This window comes from Macrotis lagotis, chromosome 1 (assembly GCF_037893015.1).
Source record: "Macrotis lagotis isolate mMagLag1 chromosome 1, bilby.v1.9.chrom.fasta, whole genome shotgun sequence".
Classification (NCBI taxonomy): Eukaryota; Metazoa; Chordata; class Mammalia; order Peramelemorphia; family Peramelidae; genus Macrotis; species Macrotis lagotis.
The window spans coordinates 678,078,826-678,105,096 of record NC_133658.1 but is presented as its reverse complement, the minus strand read 5'-3'; the positions used below and the strand labels follow the sequence as shown (position 1 = coordinate 678,105,096).

The following is a 26,271-nucleotide window of genomic DNA, read 5'->3' as shown; positions in this document are numbered from 1 at the left end:
CTGCTCTCATCTCTGGACACTTCCTGGTTTGACATCATTAATAATGAATGGCCCATCACTGCAATACTCAGAGGGAGCTTACATTGCACATCTGAGCAGCCGGTTAGTAATGTACACTGGATAGATCTTTTTCAAATCCCAGAGCAGCAAGCCATTCTGGGCTAGTATTGCATTTTCAATGAGCTGCTGAGTGAATGCCTGGCATGTGTATGAGTGAACAGGCACACAATTAGCTTATTGTTCCTTTCAGCTTTGTGCTGAGAGGATCTAAGGGATTGGGGGGGTGGGGGTAGGGGGAGGCAAGTGAGGCATCCCTGTGCATATTGAAGAAAGGAGTTACTCAGCTCAGCCAGCTTCACTTGCCTACCCTGGAATCACAGCTGTTTATTAAGAAGCTATCTGTGTGACTTGGAAGGGGTGCCGTGCCTAAGGAAAGTCAGGACCCCAGACAGCACTCTGTTTAAGCCCTTCTGAAAACTTTGCACTTCTGATCACTCCCCCACCGCTATAATGGAGCCCAACAGTCCCAAAAAGATCCAGTTTGCTGTGCCCTTATTTCAGAGTCAGATAGCACCTGAGGCAGCTGAGCAGGTAAGGGAAGGGGGACAAAAACTGGGGTTAGAGGGATGGGGGGGTGCCTTGCTCCAATTGGGCACCAGAAACACATAGGTTACTAAACCTGGTCAGATTTAGATTGCAATGAGGGAGAAACAGAGGTTAAAACTTCATTTGTTATAAAAATAGAATTGCACTTAAGAAAATAGACTCATCACTTAATTGAAACCTGAATATTTGTGCTTATGTCTGTGTTTATGTTTGTGCTCAGTGATGTAACTAACAGTTGCAACAAAATTTTTGAAGAAATCTCTAAATTAGAGAGATTGGTAACAAATAATTTTTGGAACAGTGGAAATTTTTTTTATACAGGATACATTGCTAGAAAATGCACTATTTGTTACATACTTGTATAACATTTTAATTTGTGTTTATCAGAGGAAAAAACATTGATCAAGTATTAGTGATAAAATAGTAAATTGAGTTAATGTAAATGTAATTACTGATCCATTTAGTAATTTTAAGAAAATATTTTAAATCTTATCATCTTTTTCTTTCTTTTCAGTGTCTATGTATTTCAATATAGGCAGATATGCCAGTATAAAGAGAGCAAATGAGTGTGTGTGTGTGTGTATATAGAATTCACTGACATCTATATTATTCAAATTTATACATCACCTTTAATAGGCAGTATTATTTATTCTACTGATGCAAATATTCATGATTTTAAAACTATAATTAGGAATAAGGTAAAAGCAAAGAACTATACAGGATCTCTAACTCAATTCATTTTCTTACAAAGATTTAAAACTGAATTTTTTCCAAACTGCTTTCCCAAAGATGAACAACCTTAACAAATATTTTAAGTGATTTAAGCAGGCTCATTGAACTTTGAGTTTATCATTTCTTCTTTGACTTGAAAAACCTTGAGTAAATCACTCAGACTAGATAAATCACACCCATGAATTTGTTATCTGTATTGAAACCAACAAGTATCCTTCCCTGATCAAATATCACTGTCTATGTTATTTTGACATGTCCTAACAGAATTTATCTACAGAAGTTGGAGATTTAATTGAAAGGGGAATGAAATATATATATATATATAATTCTATCTTAAGGATACCCAGAAACACTTGATTTGCCAAACCAATGAAAAAGAATGATCATTTTAACTGTAATCTATATTCACTGAGTTCTAAGTTTTTAAAATCATTTCTGTTAAGTATAGTGTTAGGAAGGGAAAATTTGAGAATGCCAATGAAAGTAGTTATCTTTCTAGTGATTTATAAGTAAGGACAATGGATCTTGTGACAACCTCTCAGCATTAGGATGCTCTAAAGATAGCTTTTTGATAAACTATCACAACTTCCATATGTGAAATTTTTTTCCAGTTGCAATTTTTGATGCTTTCACCATTTTTATTCTAGAGCAAGAATCCATACTCTTTTTTGTGTGTGTGTCACAGACTCCTGTGACTGTCTTGTGAAGCCTACAAATCCCTTCTCAGATTGATGTTTTTTAATGTGTAAAATAAGATGCATAGGTTTAAGGAAACTAATAATTATATTGAAATAGTTATTAAAATGTCTTTTAAAAAAGTTCAGTGACCCCAGGTTAAGTGAACCATATCGTAGCAATATGATGTGCTATGGCATGTGACTTCTTGGGAAGAAACTGCCATTAGGGACAGATTATATTACATCATGAGCCGAACCTTCTTTGCCAAGATTTGTGCATGAAATTATAGCAGTTAGCTGGATTATAGTAAACAGAAGCAGAAGTTGCTTTTCATTGACCTTGGTTTGGTCTCTGTTGTTCACAGATCAGGAAAAGAAGGCCCACACCAGCATCTCTTGTGATTCTCAATGAACACAACTCACCAGGTAAAGAAACACAGTGCCACTTAAATTCAAGAAAATAAGTGAAATTGTTTACTAGAATCTAAAGGTGTTCTATCTTTAAAAGCTTTAACTTATAAAAATGGAGTTAGAAATAATATAATACTAGCTCATCCCTCAAATGGATGATAAAGAGAACAAAAGAGGAAAAAAATTCAATCAGATTGTCTCTGAAATGACACACTGATGACTCTTGACTGGCAACTATTATGTCAATCAGTATTTTTCTGGGTGTCTCCAAGGCATTTGGTTCAGTATTTGTTAACTGGGTTGGTGGAAAATTGTTTAATTAGGTTTTTAGAGCTCAAGTTTCGGCCCTAGAGATGGTTGTATCTTTACAGAGTAGGCTCTTTACTTATAAAAAACATTATTGGATGAGTGGGCTGTGAGCCAAGGTTAGATGCAGCCAGCCTACTGCTGATGTCACATCTACAAAATACAATTGACAAGTAACCAGATCAATTTTTAGGCCTGCCCCCTTGAAAGCTATTTCCAAGAGCTATATCCATTTGATGAGGTTTTATTTTCCATTTCCTGTACAAAAAGTAAAGCAGCACTATTCTTTGTGATGAATTACTATGTGCTGTAGGATGTTGCAAAATTTTATTTGTTTATTGAAGGGTAGTGAGCTTATCTTCTCATTGAATTGGAATGTAAAGGCTTGTCTTCTATACTTGAAATTCTAATTTTAAAATGAAATTGGACTTTTTTAGAGATCAGACTATGATGAATTAAAAAATACTCAAATGTTATGGTAGTATCAGTGCTGAGAGGGGAAAATACAGCTGAAAAGAAAACTTAAAAAAAAGGAGTGCATGTCAAATGACATTTTTTGATGAAGCATTAAAGCTACAGAGGTCATGGCATCATTTAGATAACTTGACAAAGTTTGGTTGTGGAATTTTTTCAATCTGAAACCAAGGGGAACAGGGTCAGTGGGAAATCTGAGTAGTGGAAGAAAGCAAAGAACCCTAATACAGTAAAGGTCCTCTTTATATCCCTGTCTCTTTTCTATTTCCCTGAAATAGTTAAAGAAAGAAAGATGAGGGTGACGTTCTTATTGAATTTATATCATGCTTAATTATAAAAAGATTCAGATGATTCAGGAAAATAAAATAAAATTACTCATTTCTGCTACAAGCAAATAACAGTCTGCTTTCTCCTCTGAGGTTAAAAATATTTCAACCAATATTTTTAGTGTTCCAGGGTTTGGTGACTTCTTTTTTTGAGTGATGAGCATTGGGTCCCAGAGGAACTTACAGCAAAATTCCAAGTTGTAATAACTGATGGGATTCTAGAATCAAAGAATTAAAGAGTTGAAAAAGACCTCAGAGATTATCTATTTCAGCCTACCATTTGAATAATGAATCTCTTTTACCTCATTTCCAAAAAGTGTCTGGATTTTACTGACTTTCATTGAGTATTTTCAATGCTTCCATTTCTACATAGCTTTAATTGTTAAGAAGCTGTTTTAGTAATAAGCCAAAATCTGCTTTGCTATAATTTCTACTGATTTATTGTAGTTTTTCTACCAGAGTATCTCTCTAAGGACTTTTCTGATTTTAAATCCTTTGATTCCAATATAATTCAAAAGAGTAATACTTCAACTCTCATATTCCTCAAATATAATCATGCAAGCCAAGCCTCAGAGTTAGCCAACATCCCTAATGAAGAAAGGCTACTTAAAAAGGACAGTTGGCTCAATAGATTAGAATTTATTACCAAAAAGTCAGAATTTGGGCTTGGATCTCAACTCGGCTAGTTTCATACCTGAGTGCTCTTGATTATCGCTTAATGTCTGTGGGCCTCAGTTTATTCTTTCATAAAATGAGGAGTTGGACTAGGGCCTCTGAAGTCCTTTTAGATTTTAAAAACAAAATCTCAGATTACTGCTTTGTTTTCTATTTCTTAAAATGTTATGAAATTAATTATCAATAAGCATGAAAATTTCATTATACAAAAAAGAATTATATAAGAAATCATGAATTTATGCTTCTGACACATAAATGATTACTTATACATAATACATATAATAAATGACACAATAAATAATTGTTAATGATAACTTCTGGTACATAGTCTTTTGGAAAAAAGTTTCTAGAGTAAATTTAAGACAGTAGGAACAAAATTTGCATATTTGTGTACCTTAAGTTTTGGTTTTCTTCTTTTTTTTTCTATTTTCTTTCTTTTTTTCAAAAAAAATCTATACTACTTATTCATTTCCCTTTTCTGCCTCCCATAAAAGGTGAATTTCCAACTACTTGTGTTTCAAAAAAACCTAGAAATATGTTTAAAAAATATATGTGTGTGTATATATATATATATATATAATTCACTGTTCATACTTCCCAAATATCAAATAACGTTATCATCACAATGACTCTATCTGAAACTGTTTTATTCTTCACTCATTGTGCTTCATTCTCTAGTAAATGGCTTACCTCTTTGTCAAAAGGAATATGACAGGACATATGTCTAAGGACAAAATTGTTTACTGTAATACTTAGAGTTCTGCAGTTTTTCAAAGTTGTTTTCTCTTAAATTATTATGGTCATAGTGTAAATTATACTTCTAGTCCAGTTAATTTTACTTTTTTATAAATTTATATAAATAAGTTTCTTTGGGTTTGTTGTTCACATACCACAATTTATCCTGTCATTCATTACACAACTGACTGGCATCCACAATATTCCCAGTTCTCTTTTACAACACAAAGTACTGCTATATCTATTCTTGTATATGTGACTCTTTGACCTCTTTGAAGTATATATATATAATATATATATATATATATTATATATATATATATATTGTGTGCCTGCTGAATCAAAAATTAGACAGTTTATAGATTTTTCAGGATTTAGTTCCTATCTACTTTCCAGAATGATTAGTCAGAGCTTCATCAGTATAAATGTCTCCCTATAGCTCCTTCAGCAATTGCCACTTTCATCTTTCATCATCAGTCTAATGTATGTGAAATAGACTTTCAGAATTGTTTGATATTCATTTCCCTTATTATTAATGATTTGGGACGTTTTTCTATATCATGTGGATGACTTACCTTTCTTAATTTGAAAAATATCTGTTCATATTCTTTGACTCTTTATCCACTGGGGAATAGGTTGTTATTCTTACATATTTGTATCAGTTTCTTTTGCAGCTTGATTATTAGACTTTAATTAGAGAAATATGTTACAAAGATTTTTTCCTCCAAATAGCTTTCTCATCTAATTTTAACAGCATTGATTATGTTAGTGCACTAGGACAATTTCATCTTTAATTCCAGTCTCTAGGTTGGCAGAGGGGTTTCCCTAATTGACCCTATTCTTTTTTTTGCTATCTCTAAGTGCCACTTATCCGCTGCATCACCTACTAGCTGTGTGACCTTAGGCAAGTCACTTAACCCTAATTGACTCAAATCCAGAGCCATCTCCAGATGGCTGTGGAGGAGAAAGTAAGGCTGGTAACCTAGCATATCACCCCCCCTCACTCAAATCCAGTCCAGAAGCTTGAAATAGCATTACCTCCCTAATGTCATGATCTTCTTTGAGAAGTACAAACATCATCATGAAGCACCATTTAAAAAAATAATCATTTATGTGACACTTCTAAAGAACACTCCATTGTCTAAAGAGTTTTGTGATTTCCTAGGCTACATTCCTTCCTTTATTGGAAGAGAAAAGAAAGACTATTGATCATTATCTATGCTAAATTCTTGGATTGTCATTAAATGGATGATGTTGGGTTGCTTTCTGGGCCAGTGCTTGCTACAGACTGTAGTTTGCCACAATGTAAATCTGATATGTTCTTAAAAGTTAAGATTTATTTACTTATTGTTTTTGGTGTTCAGAAATTATAAAACAAACAAGGAAATTCAACAACATCCTCAGGTGCAGTGTTTTGTATAATAGGAAATACCTCGAATTGGTTATCACAAACTGTCCTGTTGACTTTGGGAAAATGCTTTTACATTATTCAAGTTCATTTTCTTCCTTGTAAAATGAGGAGACTAGGCTAGATTTTGCTAAGCATGGACAGAAAAACTCTGAGTATCTTCTCTTGTATCTCAAATAAACTCTCATAAAAACAGTCCCTCCTTTATGGTCCCAAGGAGCTATGTGTTTTCTGGAAAACCTAACTCAGGTTTAAAATCAATTTCTGACAAATTTAATTGAGTTTTTGATTCATTAGCAAATACATAGGGGAAAAAAATTGAGCATTCTCCATATCATTTATCATAATGATGTTTGAAATTCCCCATAAATCTTTATTGTTAATGAATAAGCCAATGAAAATTAAATTCTCTACCATAGAGAAAAATTATTTCATTTTCTCAAATTTGTGTTAGATATAATTATTTTATGAATCAGACCTGCTCATATTTTTACTCCTCATCTATCTGAAGAACTAAGTTCAATTTTTTTTATAGCTTGTAAATGGTCAGCTTGAATATCTTACTTAGACTTTTAGATATGTAATTTTATATGGATACTTATTTCAATAGAAAATATTGGAGAAAACATTTTAAATAGGAAGTAACATGATCCAACATAGTGGAAGCAGCAATGAATTTGGAGTCAGAAATCTCACGATCAGACTCTGGCTTCTATCTGGGTCTTGGTTGATTTATCTGAAAAAAAAATGACATTAGATTAGGTCACCTCTAAGATCTCTTTCAGTCTGAAAGATATGATCATGCCCAAGTTCACATTCTACTCCTCACCATATAACCAGAGCTAACCAGGTTGGTCCCACACATGGCAGGAGGGAGTCATGTTTGTGCATGATTCTATATCTGCCCCATAAGAATCATCCCAACCATTCTGCTGCAGAGACTCAAATTCCTCAAATTAGGGTCACTACACTGGGGACAGAGCAAGTAGCTGATACAGTGGATAGGGTCCTGGGTCTGCAGTTAGGAATACCTGAGTTGAAATTCAGCCTCAGACATGTACTAGCTGTGTGATCCTGGGTAAAGTCACTTAAATTTGTTTGCTCACTTTCCTCATCTGTAAAATGATTTTGGGAAGAAAATGGCAAATCTCTCCAGTATCTTTGCGATGAAAATCTCAAAAGGGGAAGGTCATGAAAAGTCAGACACAACTGAAATGACTGAACAAAAAAATTGGAGATGAGGCTAGGTCTCTAAAGGGTCTTATACAATGACCAGAAAAGCTGATATATTAGCAAACTTAGATTTTCTGCCATCCAAAAGAGATCAGACTCAGCAAATAAGAAAGATCCAAGATGCTTGATTGGGAGGGACTATGGTTCAGTAAATTCTGGAATTGGAGGATAGCAAACCAATGTAAGAGGAAATGTGCCACGGAATGATCTGACAAAGTTAGGAGTCAGTGTGAAGATGCCAGGTATCTGAGATTTAGGGAGTCAAAGACAAGCTTCACTACTGTCATAAGGTTTTAGGACTTTTACCATGTCAATCTAAATGAACACATCAAGGTTTTCTTCTAAAGAAATGGGCTAATGATAAGTATTTCAAAAATATTGTATGCCATATATAGTAAGGAAAATATATCATAGTCTTCATTCATGGATATATATTTTTAATCCAATGTTATCTATGAAGTATATCTACATTTTCACATAGAAAAAAATCACATTTCAACTGTCAATACAGATATAAAAAGTAAAATAATAGTTCCTTCTCACAATCTATTAAAATGAATTGAAGATTTAATAAAAAATGAAAAGATTTGTTTCTGTGAAGAAATATGAGAAGAGAATGTACATCTGGAACTAATGATAGAATCATAGGACTGGAAAAGACATGGAGAAATTATCCAGCACATCTCTTTATCTTTAAAGCAGGACCACACCTAAACCAATCCAGTCAGCTGAAGATTTATTGTGTTTTTAAAGCCCTGCATAGAAGATTCCATTACCTTCACCAGGTTCCAGGTCCAGTATTTTACAATCTTCACTGTTAAAAAATTCTTTATCATAATTATTATTTCATATAAGACTTTTCTTCCCCTCTCTTTAAGTAATGTAAGTAAGTACATTAAGTAAGTAATTGTTTCCTTTGTGTTTTATAAATATTTACCTGCATGTAGGCATGTTGTTGCCTATATTAGCTTATATACTTCTTAAAGACAATAATATTTGTAACCCTAGCTTCAAACATAGTGCTATGTAAACAAAAAAATGCTTAATAAAATCCTTGTTGATTAATTTACTATTTATAACACTTTCTGATATTCAAAATTAGTTTTCTTTAATCAGTTTTCTACAGAAGAAATCATAAAGGTATAAAATATCAGAGCTAAAAAGGACCTATGAAATCACCTAATCCAAGCCCTTCTTTTTGTTATAGAGGAGGCAGTTGAGACCCAGAGAAGTTTAATGACTTGCCCAACATTCCTCAGTTATTTAGTGGAAAAATAAGGCTGAGTTCCAGTTCATTTGTCCACCATTCTGGACCAGGACTGGAACACAGGTCTCCTGGCTCAGAGTTCAGTGATTTTTCCAACACACCATTCTGTCTATGCTTGCTAGTCTTAAATATATAAAAACAGTAACACATCATTCCCAAACATTCTCTTTTCTCAGCTAAATGACTCCAATTTTCCTGCTAAGTATAGTCTTCATCCTGTCAGATTACCATTAGGAGTTCTTGCAGAACATTCTCCAAATTCTGTGACCCCTCTTTGTGGAGCTCAGGGCTGACCACTATACTTTAGTAAGGAGTCAGCCTCAACAATGTCCTCTGAATATTAAAGTTTATGGCATTCATTCTTTTCTTCTTACTACTGAGCAAAGACAGTCTGGTTACAATTATATGTAATGGGTCTGAGAACTATGAAAGATAAGTGAACTGCAAGAGGCCTGGAGCTAAGTGAAGATTTGGGATGTGCATCCGGAAAGCTGGGAGCCTTCTTAATAGCTCATCACATATTTCGGTGGGTGGGGGTGGGGATATGAGCTCTTCCTACTAAATGTGCAAAGTTTTCTCTTGATCTTTATTCCCTTTCATGTATAAATTTTCTGTGATGCTGACTTTTTCAATGACCCTTTAAACACCAGTCTGTAACTTTGGGGTGAAAAAACTAAAATACTGTGCACACTGCAGGTTTATCTCCTGGTCACTCTATTCTTGGCCAGGACTGATAGCATGAAGCTGATGTAGATTCTATATTTTCCCTGAAGATCTATGCAAGATATGGGGGTGGTTAGGTGGTGTAGTGGATAAAGCACAGGCCTTGGAGTCAGGAATACTTGGGTTCAAATCCGGTCTCAGACACTTAATAATTACCTAGCTGTGTGGCCTTGGGCAAGCCACTTAACCCCATTTGCCTTGCAAAAACCTAAAAAAAAAAAAGAGCTATGCAAGATAAATGAAGCCAGAGAACTCACTGCCATGATTATTAGGACATTCCAAATTCCATACTGAATTTAGGGCAGGGAGGATTCATATATTAAGAGGAAGCTACAAACCAGAACTAAGTGATTGGATTGGGATGAATGCCATAGTGGATAAAGACAGCATGGATGGGGTTGCTGGGAGGGAGGAGAAGGGATGGAAGGGGATAATCACATTGAGTTAGTCAAAGTTCAATTGTTCCTTCCATTAGGAATTCAGGTGACTTGGAGTGGAAAATACACAGGAAATTTTTCCTGAGTTTAAGTTTGCTTAAGTTTGTTTAGGGAGCAGAGATAGATTTTTTTTCTGGGTACAGGTTAATTATTACAGATTACCCAGATTTTTTTTTTTTTATTTCTAAGATAGCCTTTTTTTGTTGTTTTTGCAAGGCAATGGGGTTAAATGATTTGCCCAAGGTCACACCACTAGGTAATTATTAACTGTCTGAGGACAGATTTTGAACTCAGGTCCTTCTGACTCCAGGGCCAGTGCTCTCTATTCATTGTGCCACCTAGTTGCCCCAATATTTCTAAGATTCTTAACCTGGAATTTATAGCCACCCTGCTCTTCCTCCAAGGAATCTTTAAATCTGAATGTCAATTTTATGTCAATATAATTGTTTTCTTTATAATTCCATACATTTTCTCTTTTGTTTAAAAATATTATCCTGAGAAGGGATTTCTAGGTTTTAGTAGACTGGCAAAGAGATAGAACACAGAGAGGATTCATGTGAGAGCATCACTGTATTGTAAACAGAATACTGGCTTTGGCAGTAGAGGACTTGAGTTCAAATCCTTCCTTTATCATTAACCACCAGTGTGAACTGAAGCAGATAATTTAACCTCTCTGGGACTCAATTATCTTAACTGTAAAAAAAAAGGGGGGGTTGGGGATTGGAATAGATATCTTCTTAGCACCTTTTCAACTATAACATCTTGTGACTTCATATCATATTTAATAATTTTGATTTTCTGAGAAATTGTGAGAAATGTTTTTCTGATTTCCTCATTTCCAGTGAGACAATAAATGCCAAACCACACCGATTGATTTAAAGATCAGATATGCATATGCATTCCACTGATACATCTATGCTTTAGAATAGATTAGTTCAGTTTTTCCACATAATTACTTAGCTTGTACAACCAAAAACTAAAATCAATGAGTATAAATATCAGCTAAAGATGAACAGTCAATTTTTATAATCTGACCCCATTTCCCACCCTTTATCTTAGTGTAACTTACACCCCAGCATAAATTGTGAGATCCAGTGACTCTGGCCTCTTTGCTATTCCTAGATTAAGACTCTCTATCTCCCTGTTTTGAACATTTTCACTGTCTGTCCATGTCTAGAATGTTCTCATTACTTATCTACATCTCTAGACTCTCACATTGGACAATCTCCAATTATAAAATAAATATGAATACCAATTTATTTTCTGTGATCTAGGATAAACTTTTTTGATTGTCAATATTCCCATAAAGAAAATCACTGAGGTAGCTACATAGGGGATTGAATTATGTGTGTGCATGTATGCATTAGGATGGGTAAGAGTTTTGAATATTCAAAACAGGAATTTAAACTTTACTTTGTAGATAATGTAAAGTCACTAAGAGTTTTTAATTAGGAAAGTGCAATTTGAGTATAATTTTAGGGAGGATTTCTTAATCACAAAGATTATCATGTACTAGAATACTATATACTGAGAAGAAATAAATATTTGGACATTTTATTTTTAAAAAGACTAGCTGACTATGGGGAGTTCTTTGTTGTGTTATACTAAAATAACTTTTGTTAAAAGTTGTAAAAAATCATGATTAATATGGATATATTTTTAACAGAGTTGTACATGTGTAACTTAGATTGCTTTTTGTTAGGGGGAGGGGATAAAGAAAGGTAGGGAAAGGAAAAAAGTGAAACTCAAAACTTTGCCCAAAAATGATTGTTAAAATCTTTTTAATAATATTAATATTTTGGGGGCAGCTAGGTGGCTCAGTGGATAGAGTGCCAGCCCTGGAGTCAGGAGTACCTGAGTTCAAATTCAGCCTCAGACACTTAATAATTACCTAGCTGTGTGGCCTTGGGCAAGCCACTTAACCCCATTTCCTTGCAAAAACCTAAATAATTATAAATAATTGGAAAGCATTATTGTTTAGTAAATAGAGGGACCCTCCTTGGAGTAAGAAAACTGGGATGCAAGACCAAATGTTGATATACATATATGTGTATATATCTCTATCTCTATCTCTATTTATCTCTATCTCTATCTCTATCTCTCTCTATCTCTCTCTCTCTGTCTCTCTCTATCTCTCTCTCTATCTCTCTATTTCTATCTCTCTCTCTCTATCTCTCTATCTCTGTCTCTCTCTATCTCTATCTCTATCTCTATCATCTATCTATCTAAATAACTGGGTCATTACAGGAAAGTCAATTAACACCTTAGTATCATAGATAGTTTCATGAAATGATGAAATCATAGGTCCAGATGGGAAAAATTAATATTACAATATCTAATCTATATTTTATTTTAGTGAATTTTAGACAATATTTTTCCTTTTGATGACATTGTATTTCTTCTATCCCATATTATTTGTTGGACATGATTGTTTTTCTTTCCTCTCTCCATCATCATCTCCTCTTCCCTCCCCTCTACCCTCCCCCCTGCCCCTCCATGACATCTGATGGAATTACTAGCAATTTAAAAGAAAGAGAACCTATTTGGAATCAGTGTGATTTGTTTTTTTTTTTGATTGATTCCATTTTCTAAAAAAAATTGTCAGAAGGGTTTATTGAACTTTCTCAGTTCTTATTCCCAAGGAGATAGAAGATGCTAACCAATATAGAGTAGAAAAACAAAGAGTTCCACAAAATAATTATTCTTTTCTTATTAAATCCCCAAAGAAGATAATTGTTATTATAAGGGAGACAAAGACAAAAACAAAGAAGTTCCTGCTTTCAAGGAGCTTTTTTTTTTGGAGAAGAGGAAAAAGAGAAATAGCATGTGATTCATAGTTAAATTCTAGAGAATGTGATGTGCTTTGCTCCCTTCTTTGCTTTCCTTTACTCACCAAAACACTAACACCAAAACAAAATGTCTTTCATCTATTTTTTTTGGCAAGGCAATGGGGTTAAGTGACTTGCCCAAGGTCACACAGCTAGGTAATTATTAAGTGTCTGAGGCTGGATTTGAACTCAGGTACTCCTGAATCCAGGGTTGGTGCTCTATCCACTGTGCCACCTAGTTGTTCCAATGTCTTTCATCTTTAAAGAAAAGTTAATCAATCAATTAAAATCAAAGTATTATTAGTGAAAGGAATAAGTGATGGAAATGGATTCAATCAATCAATCAACATTTTTAAAGCATCTATTTTGTACCATACACTGGGTTTAGCAACTTCTTTGCACATAGCTCTCTTCTAAGTCCTATATGAGACCCTCAAGATTTAAATTAAAAACAGATAGTCCTTGTTCTCAAAATGCTTGCAATCATTTTCTTCTTTTCCTTCCTACATAGAATACTCTTTGCTTCTAAAAACGGACTTAGCTTTGAAATAAATGTTGTATCATTTTGTCAAATAATTTAATAAAATAATTTTCATTGGTCTGAAGAAATGTTCTCTTCCAATGCAGACTGACACCTGTTCTCCAACTCTTGTCTTAGAGTATTAATTGGAACAAGAGGTTCAAAGTCTTGCCTAGCTTTATGTGTTATATGAATCACCAAAACTTAAACTCAGATTTTCCTGAACCTGAATTCATCTCTCCCTCCACTATTCCACTTTGCCTTTTTCTCTGAATGCTTTTAATAAGGGGATATGCATATTTATAAATTCTCAGTGACCCCCATAATTGATAGATTGTTATAGAATACAGCCTGATTTTAAAACTTGGAAAATCATTACTTAATCCCTCTGGGCATCAGTTTCTTCAACTATAAAATATGAGAGGGTTAGACTAAATGCCTTCTAAGGTGCTTCCCATATCTGTCTTTTTTTTAAATTTATTTTTATTAAAGATATTATTTGAGTTTTACAATTTTCCCCCAATCTTGATTCCCTCCCCCCACCCCTACCCCACAGATAGCACTCTGTTAGTCTTTACTTTGTTCCCATGTTGTACCTTGATCCAAATTGGGTGCGATGAAAGAGAAATCATATCCTTAGAGAGAACAGAATTCTCAGAGGTAACAAGATCAGACAATATGATATCTGTTTTTTTTTTCTAAATTAAAGGGAATAGTCCTTGTACTTTGTGTAAACTCCACAGCTCCTTATCTGGATACAGATGGCACTCTCCTTTGCAGACAGCCCCAAATTGTTCCCAATTGTTGCACTGATGGAATGAGCAAGTCCTTCAAGGTTGAACATCACTCCCATGTTGCTGTTAGGGTGTACAGTGTTTTTCTGATTCTGCTCATCTCACTCAGCATCAGTTCATGCAAATCCCTCTAGGTTTCCCTGAAATCCTGTCCCTCCTGGTTTCTAATAGAACAATAGTGTTCCATGACATACATATACCACAGTTTGCTAAGCCATTCCCCAATTGAAGGACATTTACTGGATTTCCAATTCTTTGCCACCACAAACAGGGCTGCTATAAATATTTTTGTACAAGTAATGTTTTTACCCTTTTTTATCATCTCTTCAGGATATAGACCCAGTACTGGTATTTCTGCTTCAAAGGGTATGCACATTTTTGTTGCCCTTTGGACTTAGTTCCAAATAGCTCTCCAGAAGGGTTGGATGAGTTCGAAGCTCCACCAACAGTATAATAGTGTCCCAGATTTCCCACAACCCTTCCTATAATGATCATTATCCTTTCTGGTCATATTGGTCAATCTAAGAGGTGTGAGGTGGTACCTCAGAGAAGCTTTAATTTGCATTTCTCTAATAATTAATGATTTAGAGCATTTTTTCATATAGCTATGGATTGCTTTGATCTCCTCATCTGTAAATTGACTTTGCATATCCTTTGACCATTTGTCAATTGGGGAATGGCTTTTTGTTTTAAAAATATGACTCAGTTCTCTGTATATTTTAGAAATGAGTCCTTTGTCAGAATCATTAGTTTTAAAGATTGTTTCCCAATTTACTACATTTCTTTTGATCTTGATTACATTGTAAATACTTAATGATTTATATGTTTTGGGGGAAGCAACTTTGGTATGATCATGGTTCCCTGTTTCAAAAGTGTTCTACATGCATTTAGCAAAACTGGATGTAAATCAAAGACTTGGCTAGTTTCATTTACTATGAGCCAATCTAAATAGACCCACAGAAAACTTAAAAAAATACCAGTATCTCCTCTTGAGACAACCTTTATTTGATCTTTCTTGTATATCTGATCCTACTTGTATATAAACAGCCATATTTAACATCATAAATTTATTTATAAAATAGGCAAAACAAAAATAATGTTAAATAAATGATAAAATAATGATTTCTCATCAGAGCACGCTGGCTAATGTAGATTTCATCCTGTTGTGTGCTAGAGGATAAAATCAGTTCTGGACATTTTCATTTCAATGGGTTTCAAGTATTCTGAATGGTAACTATACTATTCCCACTGCACTGCAACAATACAAACATAAATAACTATTCTAAGTCTTTTGGGATACCTTGTATAAGTAGCTAAAGCAGTGTATTTGGTCCCTTCTTTTAATATATTAAATGAACTTAAAAATCAGAAAGTCAATACTATCAAGCTATCTGTTAATGAATCTGCATTTCAACTATATTGCATAGTTTCTTGCCAGATTAGAATTATCTTTTAGAAGCTATTGTACTGTGTAGAAGGATGCAGTAAGACTGATGTCAGCAATTAAAATGTCAGATAAATTACTCTTTTTAGTCTATTAACTTGAAGAAAGTTTCAATGCTGGAACACAAAATTCTAAATAATATTTGCATTGAAAAAAAAGATAACAAAAGCTGATTATTTTCAACTAAAAGATTGGAGAATGGCATTCCCTACCATTAAGGTTGGTCTGTATAAGCGTACATTAACCTTTTCTTTTTGGTCTGAATCATACAGACTTATTATCTAGCCAAAGTGCATTAAGAAACAAGACCAAATAAATCAAGTTTCCTTTGACTTCTGAATTGAAAAAAAGCTATAAACAGTTATGTTTCATGTAAAAAAAATTAGTGAGTTCTTCATGGACACTTGTGGGAATAATCAGGTATCATTCTAATCAAACATTTTAATTTTACCTGCAAATACTTTTCCCCAGATTTCCTTTATTACTGCCTTCTAGGTAAATGTTTTAACTTAGGGATGATTTAAATGAATCAACTGGTAAAGACTTTTAACTATTTTAGACTACAAATAACACAAGTACACTAACCACAAAAAAGAGAAAGTGGAATTACATAAACATACATTTAATAGTCCTGATGATTCCAGACTTTACTCATGTCAGGCTTAGTGGATTTAGACCTTAAATATTGCCTTTGTTTAGTATAAGCATACATTTTATTTACTGATTTGAAAGTCCAATGATTCAGGAATCTAATCATTAAAATGTCAATTTTTCTTAGCTGAGAAAAAAAGAAAAGCAAAAGTTGCAGCTGAACACCATATAAAAGAATGCTAGACAGAATGGAGTGTGCATTTTTAAAGAGTTGGGATTTTCTGTGCAATTTCCCTTTTCAATTTGTAATGCGCTACAATAGTGAGAATTTGTCAGATCAGTTAATTTAGAGATTAGTCTGACATATTATATCTAGAAATTTCTAAACAATTCTAATGCCAGAAATAATTTTGGAATTTTATGACATGGAAATATATTTCAGAAATGAGCAAAAATTTACAGCACTATGACAGACAACCGAGATGTGATACATAAAACTACATTCATTTACACTATATTGTCTTTACTGATTTGTCTACAAATTTCCATCAGCATCTTGGTCACTGACCATCATTAAGCTGCATATCTAAGTCTTTAACCTTTGATCTATGACACTAAGAAAGGTGTTAGATAATTTGTTTTAATATGCACATTCAGTTTTAGGATATCAAAATAACATCTACTGCCAATTTTTTTTAAATTACCAGTCATAGTTAAGAAAACAGTAAATCAACAGTGCTCATTATAAGACTTCCAAGAAAAGAGTCTAAATAGGATAGGAACTTGCAATGATACTCATTCCTTTATTCTGGGATCTCTTTCAATTCCCAATTCCTTGGGAAATTTTATTTTTTTTTCTTCACTAAAAAAAACTCCCCAAAACCCCAACATATAAAACTCTACTATGGTTTCCAAAAAACATTAGTCTCAAGTTCTGTTCTTTAACTCCACCCTCCTCCTAAAAACTTCTCTACCCACTTCAACATATAGTGATAATCTAAGGGATAATTTAGGAAGGTCAGGTCACCTCAATCCATAAACCCTATCTGTAGTTTTTTGCTCAGGCTAGGAAGACTTTGATAGGAAGACTTTCTTGATCCTAAACACTTTCCCTCCTCAAATGTCATAGTACCTGAAATCTTTCATTTATAAATTTAAGCACTGCACTTTTTAATTCAGTAATCTTTGCTTTCAATTTTTTAAAAAAAGTTTTCATCTTTTTTTCCTTATCTTCTCTTTTAATCATTTTATTAAACTTCTAACCCTCCCCAGGACTTCTTGAAGTTGTCTGAATAATTTTCCTGGAGGTGAGAGTGTGGGTTCAGTTCCTTCTTTTGGAAATTGCTCCAAACTTTCTCTTACCCTAGTATAGGGATTCTTAATCTTTTGGGGCATCATGGACTACTGACAGTCTGATGGCATCCCTTAAGGAAAATTAGTGGCCTATTGAACAGAGCACTGGACCAGAAGTTTGGAAGACCTGGTATTGAACTACTGCTTCAAACAATAGCTGTGTAACCCTGGACAGGTCACCTTTCAGGCTCAATTCTCTTATAATAGACCTTGCATTATAGGATTGTTATGAGGATCAAATGACTTATCTGTAAAGAGCTTTATGCATCTTAAAATACTATATAAATGCTAGCTATTTTTATCAGTCTGGTAAAACCTATGAATCCGTTCTTAGAATAATGTTTGTAAAAACAAAAAATACATAAGATTATAATGGAAACCAATTACATTAAAATACATCGATCAAAAATATACTTGAAAAAAAACAAATTCATTGAACCAAAGATAAGAGCTCATGTCAAGCAAATTTAGTCACAGGATTAGGGCAGTTGTTCATTTCTTCAGCATCTGTTCTGTTTTTTCTGTGGTAGATTTCTTCCATTTCACTTATTTCTGTTGTGGCTTTTTAACTTTATTCCCCAATACCTTGGTTGTTTTATGTTTGGTAATAAAATGGAGAACTGACTTATTTAGTATTGCTCCTTTAACCATCTTGCTAGAAATTTTTTCAACCTTAGAAAAAAGCAAATTATTTTTACACAGTAACTAGCTCCTTTGTATAAATTATCTTATTGATTGATTTCCTTCCACATCAAATAGGTAGGACAAGAAACATAGAGAGTGTGTCTTTGAATTGGTCTCCAGGTCTGATCCTTCAGTAATTTCCTCCCCTTTAGATCATGGAAGAAACATAACTCTGAGTCTTTAGAGATTTAGGGGGTGCTTGCAAGACAACTAGTCCAAACATTGATAGAAAGACTGTGATATTGATATCCTCAGGAATATTATAGCAACGGCAAAGAATGACAAAAAAAGAAATTTCCAATTTCTAGAAAAGTTTGCTTCAAAAGAGTTACAGTGATTTTGATCCTGACGTTTTTCCTGGTGGTGGCAAAGAGATTATTATGAAGATTAAGATTGGGATGTATATATGCACATACTTTTCAGTTCCTTGCTTAATTGAGGAGTAATATATATCAGATATTCACACATCTTCATGGAAAATGTTATAGGCAGAAATATCTATAAAATGAATGTGAAATAAACTAATTTTATCAAATTCAATAGCAGTGAATTAAACATATTTAAAAGTAGTTTATTCTAAAAATGACATTATTGAAGTAAACATTTACTGAGTTCATATAGTGAGAATTTTTTTACCTTTATTTTGAAACTTAGTTTTTTAAAAACTTCTTTAAAAATATTTCTCATTTTCCTTAATTTTTGGTAATACACAATTTTCTCAAATAAGCACTGACATTCATATACATGTTATACATATCATAAAATTAAATATAGGAAGTTATCATGCAGGACTTTTGCCAAGGGTGGAACAAGCAGATCAACCACATTTATATGTGTCGTTAAACCCTGCTTAACTTTGTGAGGGGCCACGGGTAACAATGACTGATAGTGGAATTGCATGTTTGCAAATTGTACTGTGCTCTTGTCATTCTAATTGAGGTAGAAACAGTTTGAAAAAGTCTTGCCAGCACCCCAAGAGGCAAGAGAAAAATATCAGTGGCATTTGCTCAGAGGCTGTTATAGCAAGAAGAATGATTTCTGGTTTGGGACTGACCTCTGATTTATTTCAGTTTCAATAAAAAATGAATCCACTTCTCTCTATGAACAGATTGTCTGCACAGTGTTGGATTATGTCCTTTGCCCTTTCTCTGAAGTATTTACTACAGGCATTAATGCCAAATGGATAGTTTCAATGATCAACTCTACATGGATGATTTCCAGACATAAAGCTCTTGACATGACCTCTCTCCTTTGTTCTAGTTCTATATTTACAACAGCCTGCTAGGCACTTTTACCTGGATGTTTAGCCAGCATCTCAAATTCAATATGATAAAAACCAAATTTATCATTTCCTATCAAAACATCTTGACTTCCTGATTTCTCTAATTGGAACCACTGTTTTCCTATTGTAGTGGATCAATTTTTACTTCTCTTTGTCCCTTGTCTATTACCAATTCATACTGATTCTTCCTTTGATATCTCACATCAATTCCTTCCTTCCATTCCCAAGATTGGTAATTCATTTCAATTGTGTCCAACTCTTCTTGACTCCATTTGGGGGCTTTTTGGCAAATATACTAGAGCAGTGTGCCACTTCCTTCTTCAGCTCATTTTACAAATGAGGAAACTGAGGCAAGACAATTTAAGTGACTTGCCCAGGGTCACACAGCTAGTGTCTGGGACTGAATTTCAACTCTCAGGTTCAGCACTAGCCACCTAGCTGCCCCATTCCATTCCTAAAACCACTTTAATTCGAGTCTGAATGATCTCAACATTGATTATTGTCATAATTTCTAATTGCTCCTCATCTCTTCCTTCACCATTGTACCATCACCTGATTATTTTCTCTTAAAATATCACAAGGTACTATTTATCTGCCCTAAAGCTTCCATTAGCTCCCCATTGAGTGGACCTTAATGAATAACTTTCAGACTACTCAGTTTGAAACTTAAGATCTTCCACAATCTTGTCTCAACTTCCTTTTCCAGACTTCGTTCTTTATCTTCCCTACAAAAAGCTTTTGCTTCTGACTCTTTGCAAATACCTTTCCTTTTCCCATCTAAATGCTTTCTAACTTTTATTTCATTCTCTATTCCACTTAGCTCCACTTATGAAATCCTACTCACCCTTTAATGCCCTTCCCAAGCAACATTTACTCCATAAAATCTTTCCTAATGGTCCCAGGAAGAAAAGATCTCCTCTTTCACTGAGCTCTTTACAGCACTTATTGCCTATTTCACTGGCTTGATCTTCACAATTTACTACTTTTTATTGCTATTTGTGGTTCTTTCTTAGTTCCCCTTTGGACTATAACTTTTACAGGGCAGGGCCCATGCTTCATGTCTATTTATGTGACACATTATGTCTGGCACAATGTTGCACATATAGCTGTCATATAATAAATAGTTGTTGGATGCATTAGTTGGGGAATGAGGGGAGGAAGTGCGACCAATGAGTTATACTATCCTAGCAACTCTTGTGCTTTGATCTTGTTTTGTTTGACATATTTTGCCAAATGACAAAGATAAATGGGTGATTGAATGTGACAGATATATTGCTTCTAATTGATTTATCTTGAATCCAAATTTACTTTCTATAATTTGTTTGCCCTATTTTTTAATAAGTTAAGATAAAGCAATAGAAAGTCTCACCCTAAAGACGTCATAAGCTGGGTCATTAGCTATACATCCACAAGATCCATCATTTTAGGGTCTGTTAAAAAACAAGTCATTAATTTCCTGGTGAATCTCCATACAGTGATTCAGGATTGTGATTGCACAAAAGTCATAATGGGAGCAAAAGAAGTAAAAAATAGAGAAAATTATCTATAGTAGGGTAGTATCAAAATGTCCATTTCCCTTCTTCTTTAGATTAGGATCTCTATTATAATAATGGAAAAGTGAGGACAGTATGACCAAAGATAGTGTTTGTGGGAAAGGAGCCATCCATTTTGCCTAGATAATAGAGGTTCCAGAAAAGAATAATGTGAAAGAAAACCAGATAGAGTGACAGCAAATTATTAAGCTTCTTGAATGAGAAGAAAAGATTTGATAAAGATAATAATAATAATAATAATAATAATATCTGGCATTTATATAGCACTGCTAATGCTTATGCAATCTTGTTTGATTCTCTCATTAACCCTATGGTGTAGGTATTATTATTATCATCTCCATTTTATAGATGAGAAAACTGAGACTGATGGAATTTAAATGATCTGACCAGTATCAAACAGTTAATAAATATTGGAAGCAAGATTCAAACTCAGGGCTTCTTGATTCCAAACCTAGCCTAGAATCCACTGCTATGCTCTGATAATTTTATAGATCCATGACTTCATTATTGTGGATTTTTGATCCATTAATAAATAGGTTGGATTTCATTGTGGTATGCTTGTAAATACTTAGAAATTAGCTTTCCAGAAAAAAATGTCAAATGTATTTTAAAGTTAAATCTTCATTATTAACATTTTTTCTCATTACTTTCTTGTTTAGTCAATTAAACAAAACAATTAACCAATCCCTGATGTGTATGGAGCATTTGCAGATTTCTGAAGTAGAAATGCTTACACTGAAAATTTAACAATCTGTTTTCCTGAGTCTGTCCTACCTATGTGAATCTATGCTACCTTATCAAGTGGATGTCTTATAACACCCTCCTCTAAATCCTTCATGGTGGTGGGGGGGTGGTCCACTAATATGCTGAGACTTTCCTCTAGCTCTTTTCTATCATGTGAATGCCAATCAGGAATGTGCCTGTTCATTGGCATAATAATATCCAAATCAATATTTGTTTAATTCTGATAGTCTTAGAATAAAATATGCATTGATTCATATCTGGTTTTGAAAAAATTTATGTTAGATTACACTCCTCTAGAAATGTTCTACTCCAACGTGTCAGTCTGCCATGGAAGTGATTCTGGACTTTTAAAATGAAAGATTTATAGCTAGAAAGGTTCTTAGAGATTGTTATCTGATCTAAATCCCTCATTTTGTAGATGAGAAAACTAAGAGCAGGGCATGCTCACCTAATCAATACACCACTCACTAAATATTTATTAAGCACCTACTATGTGCCAGGTATTGTGATAGGCAAAAGTTTCTACTTTCGAAGACTTTATATTCCAATGGGGGAGGGGGAAGAAGTGTTTACAGGATAACCTAAAAGAAAATCCATATAAATAAATTCTAAGTAGATAAGTATAAGATACTTAACAAAAGAAGGCACTAGCATTTGAGAGGATCAAGAAAGGTTTTATGATGAAAGTGATGCTAAAGCTTCATCTTGAAAGGAGAAAAGGGGATGCCACTGGAAAAACATGAAGATAAAAAAATGTAGCACGATGTGTGAGGAATAGAGAAAAGATCTAGATCACAAATTACAGGAATAGAAATGATGTACAATGTGACTGGAAAAATAGTTGGAATCTGATTGTGAAGGGTTTTAAAAAGCAAACAGAATTTGAATTTGATCTTAGAGGAAATAAGGAACCTTGAGTATTTACTGAATAAGAGAAGAATATGGTCAGATTCACTTTAAGGAAAATTCCTTCGACAACTGTGTGGAAAATTGATTGGAGAGAAATTTAAGGGAAAGAGAAATCCATTAAGATTGACATTATAATAGAGAAGTGATGACAGAATGACCAATGATAGTGTTTGTGGGAAAGGAGCCATCCATTTTGCCTACATAATAGAGGTCACAGAAAAGAATAATGTGAAAGAAAACCAGATAGAATTACAACAAATTATTAAACTTCTTGAATGAGAAGAAAAGATTTTTTTAACCTTAATTTTACCTGAGAGTCAATAAATACTGAAACTTCTTGAGTCCAGATCCAACATGATTAGATCTATGTACAAGAAAGATTAGTCTAATAGCAGTATTCAAGAAAACCAGGTATGGAAGGAGACAGGATTATCAGGAAGCTAAATAACTTTTTATAGGCCTGCCAGAAATTAGGTTTGTGATTAGGAAAATAATAATGAGATCTTATTTTAGGGTGGTGGCTGTGAAAATATGAAGGAAAAGAGAAATGCGAAAGATATTGGAAAGGTGAAATTGAAAGACTTGGCAACTGATTTGATATGAGGGTTGAGAGATACAGAGAAGTTTCAGAGAATACTTTAAGTTTTCAGTATAGGAGACTGGCAGAAATAAAACACACAAAAAGGGGACAGGTCTAGGGAAAATGCAGAAAGATCCCTTTAGACAAGTTGATTTTGAAGTTCTGGTGAATTTGAAGTTATGAAGGCATAAACTAAGATGGTAGCTGTGAAAACAGTCTTTCACCTTGTCTGAGTAGTAGAGATCACAGAAAGATGTAATATGAGATAAGGGTAGATGAAAAAGGTGACAATATATTATGGATCATCTTGAATGTTGAACAAAAGATTCTGAATTTTCTTCATAGGCCATAGGGAGTCATCGAGTCTTTCTGAATGATTAACATGATTAAATTTATGCCTAAAAAGATTAGTCCGGCATCAGTATGTGAGCACTGGTGGTATACCCATATGAATAAACCTTATATACAATTGAAAATTTGAGCTTGGAGGTATAGATCTTGGGGTTATCTGTATGGGGCTGGTAATTGAAAGAATGGGAGCAAATGAAAGTAAATGAGATGATTAAGGGAAAAAATAAAGAAAGAAATGAAAAGAGAATGAAGGACAGAATCTTGGGTAACATTTTTCTTTCAGGAGAAGATGAGGACTTAGTAAAGTAAATGGAGAAGGAACAATTAGAATTAAGAGGAAAGCTAAAGAGCTGAGGATCTCTGAATAGCAAATACTGTTAAATGTTTAAGGAGGAGAGGTCAAAGAAAATGAGGACTAAAATGTTATTGCATGTGATGATTAGGTGATTATTGGTTGCTCCCTGAGAAAGCAGTTTTTCTTGAGTGAGGAGGTGGGATGGATAAATTTCAAGCAATTGAGAATAGGTAGTAAGGAAGTGAGAAGCTCTGTTGTAGGTGATTTTTTTGTTTATTGGGAAAATGGAGGAGATAGCTGGGAAGGTAGTTTGACAAAATAAAAGTCAATGGAATTTTTTTTAATTTTTAAGGATTGGGAGAATGTATTTACAGGTTATATATTTTAGGGAGGAACCAGTGGAGGAGAGGTTGAAGATACATGAGGTGAGCTGATAAAATGATATAGAATATCAGAATAACTGAGCTGGGAAAGCATCAGACTTTTAAGGGCATCTGGGAGTTCAGCGGAGAAAATGTTGGGCTTGGAGTCAGATATATCTGAGTTTAAATCCTGATTTAGATACTTATTGTGTTGTTCTGGGCAAGTAACTTAACCTCTCTTTGCCTCAATTTCCTCATTTGAAAAGGAGGAGGAAGGTCTTTATTAGCCTGTAAAGTTCTTTCCAATTCTAAATCTATGTTTCTATTGATTAACGAAGTGGGAATGGTGGAAGTCATGAGAGCGAGGGATTTTAGGGTAGAGGCTATTGAATAATAGCTTGATAATAAGACAGTTAAAGAGCTAAGTGATGTGAGTGAGGAATGATCAATGTGTGACAAAGAACAAAAGCTATTAGATTAGACTTTAGAGAGAACTAGGTTTGTGTCCTGTCCTAGCTATGTGCTTCCTGTGAAATGCTAGGCAAAATCATTCTCCTTGAGTTCCATTTCCTCATCTATAATATCTGTAATATTTATGTCACAGAATCAAATAAGATAACAAATAAAGTGCTTTACAAATTTTACAAGTGCTATATAAATGTCAGCTATTATTCTCCTTTTAGCCCTTTCAGTCAGAACAAATTAACTTACTCTCTTGCTCCAAGTAGGCTGCCTTATTAAATTTCTGCAACCAAAGTAATGTTTTTCTTGAAGGAAGGGAATTTGCTTAGATATGGTCCCCAAATAGTTTTGACATTCAGAAATCTTTAATTTCTGAGGTATCCAAGATACACTTTCCTACTCCACCTTAATTGAAATATTTTTTTTTTTTGCTCATTCCCTTCTTTGCTTTGAAGGTGAATGGTGCCATATTTGCTTTTTTGCTATGGATTTTTTTTTTTGGTTATTTGGGTTTTGTTTTAGTTTTATTTTGGGGTTTTGTTTGGTTTTGCTCTTAATACAATATGATCATTTCTGGCTTTTTTCTTTGTGTAGAAAATAGGAACTAGAATGTTGCTTATTATTTCACATTATGAGAATGCCTCAGTCTTGGTTTCTTGAAATTCCACCCATGCTCCAAGGTCCAGTTCAAATGCTCCCCCCTTCTCTGTGAGACCTCCACTGTTTCCTAATCTCCTCTTCTTCTGAATTCTCACCTTACTTTGTTTGTAGCTCCCTTAGGGCTTTTGATCATATATTATTATCACTATTACTGCTACTACTGCTACTACTACTACTACTAAACAGATCTTGGCTCCTATCCCCCACAGAATTATGAACTGTTGGCTTTTAAATGCAGATCTTGGATTTTAGTGGTTATGGGAATTCCAAGTGAGAAAATGCTGATTTGCAAAAATCCATGCAGTTTTAGTTTGGGGTGGGGGAAGTTCTCTTGGGTCTCTCAACTATTATTTGTCAGAGACATGATTTGAATTCAAATATTTCCTGTTTCAGACCTGAATCTCTGTCTCTCTGCCCTTGTATCACTTTATCTCTTCGCATCTGTCTGTCTCTTTGTCATGCCATGTTGCTTCTCTATACATTCTTTTGAGGATGAAGGCAGTATCTCTTACATCTTTCTGCTCCCTAAAGTATACCTAGAAATTACGAGGTGGGTCAGGGAATATAGGCACTAGGCCTGGAGTTAGGGAAGACCAGAGTTCAAATTTAGCCTCAGATCCTTCTAGATGTATGACTGGGCAAATCACTTAGCTTCTGTTTTCCACAGGTTCCTCAGCCGCAAAATGAGGATAATAATAGCACCCACCTCCTAGTATTATTCTAAAGCTCTAATGAGATAATATTTGTCTAGTACCTTGCACAAACAACTTCTAATCAAAAGAAACAAGTTCAAGAGCATTAGCTGCTATGGAAGACATTCTTTTTTTTTTTTTTATTTTGCAAGGCAAG

At 34.1% G+C, this 26,271-nt stretch overlaps 1 protein-coding gene and 1 long non-coding RNA gene across 12 annotated transcripts in view; one reads left to right on the top strand and one right to left on the bottom strand.

Annotated features, from left to right (window-relative positions):
* Positions 1-345: 345 nt before the first annotated feature.
* PPP1R1C (protein phosphatase 1 regulatory inhibitor subunit 1C) overlaps positions 346-26,271 on the top strand; it is a 206,320-nt gene continuing 180,394 nt past the window's right edge. Inside the window, exons 1-2 of one of the 2 annotated variants that reach the window (XM_074215565.1) lie at positions 346-591; positions 2,381-2,441. In XM_074215565.1, coding sequence (XP_074071666.1) covers positions 511-591; positions 2,381-2,441 — 142 coding nt within the window. In that variant the 5' untranslated portion in view covers positions 346-510. The remainder of the gene's footprint in view (positions 592-2,380; positions 2,442-26,271) is intronic. The other variant, XM_074215564.1, reaches the window with a different exon arrangement.
* Positions 4,566-26,271, bottom strand: part of LOC141507677 (uncharacterized) — a 105,721-nt gene continuing 84,015 nt past the window's right edge. For 5 of the 10 annotated variants that reach the window (XR_012474229.1, XR_012474233.1, XR_012474232.1 and 2 more), the window contains one exon: positions 4,566-7,086. This is a non-coding gene — a long non-coding RNA (uncharacterized LOC141507677). The remainder of the gene's footprint in view (positions 7,087-26,271) is intronic. The other 5 variants (XR_012474225.1, XR_012474230.1, XR_012474228.1 and 2 more) reach the window with 2 other exon arrangements.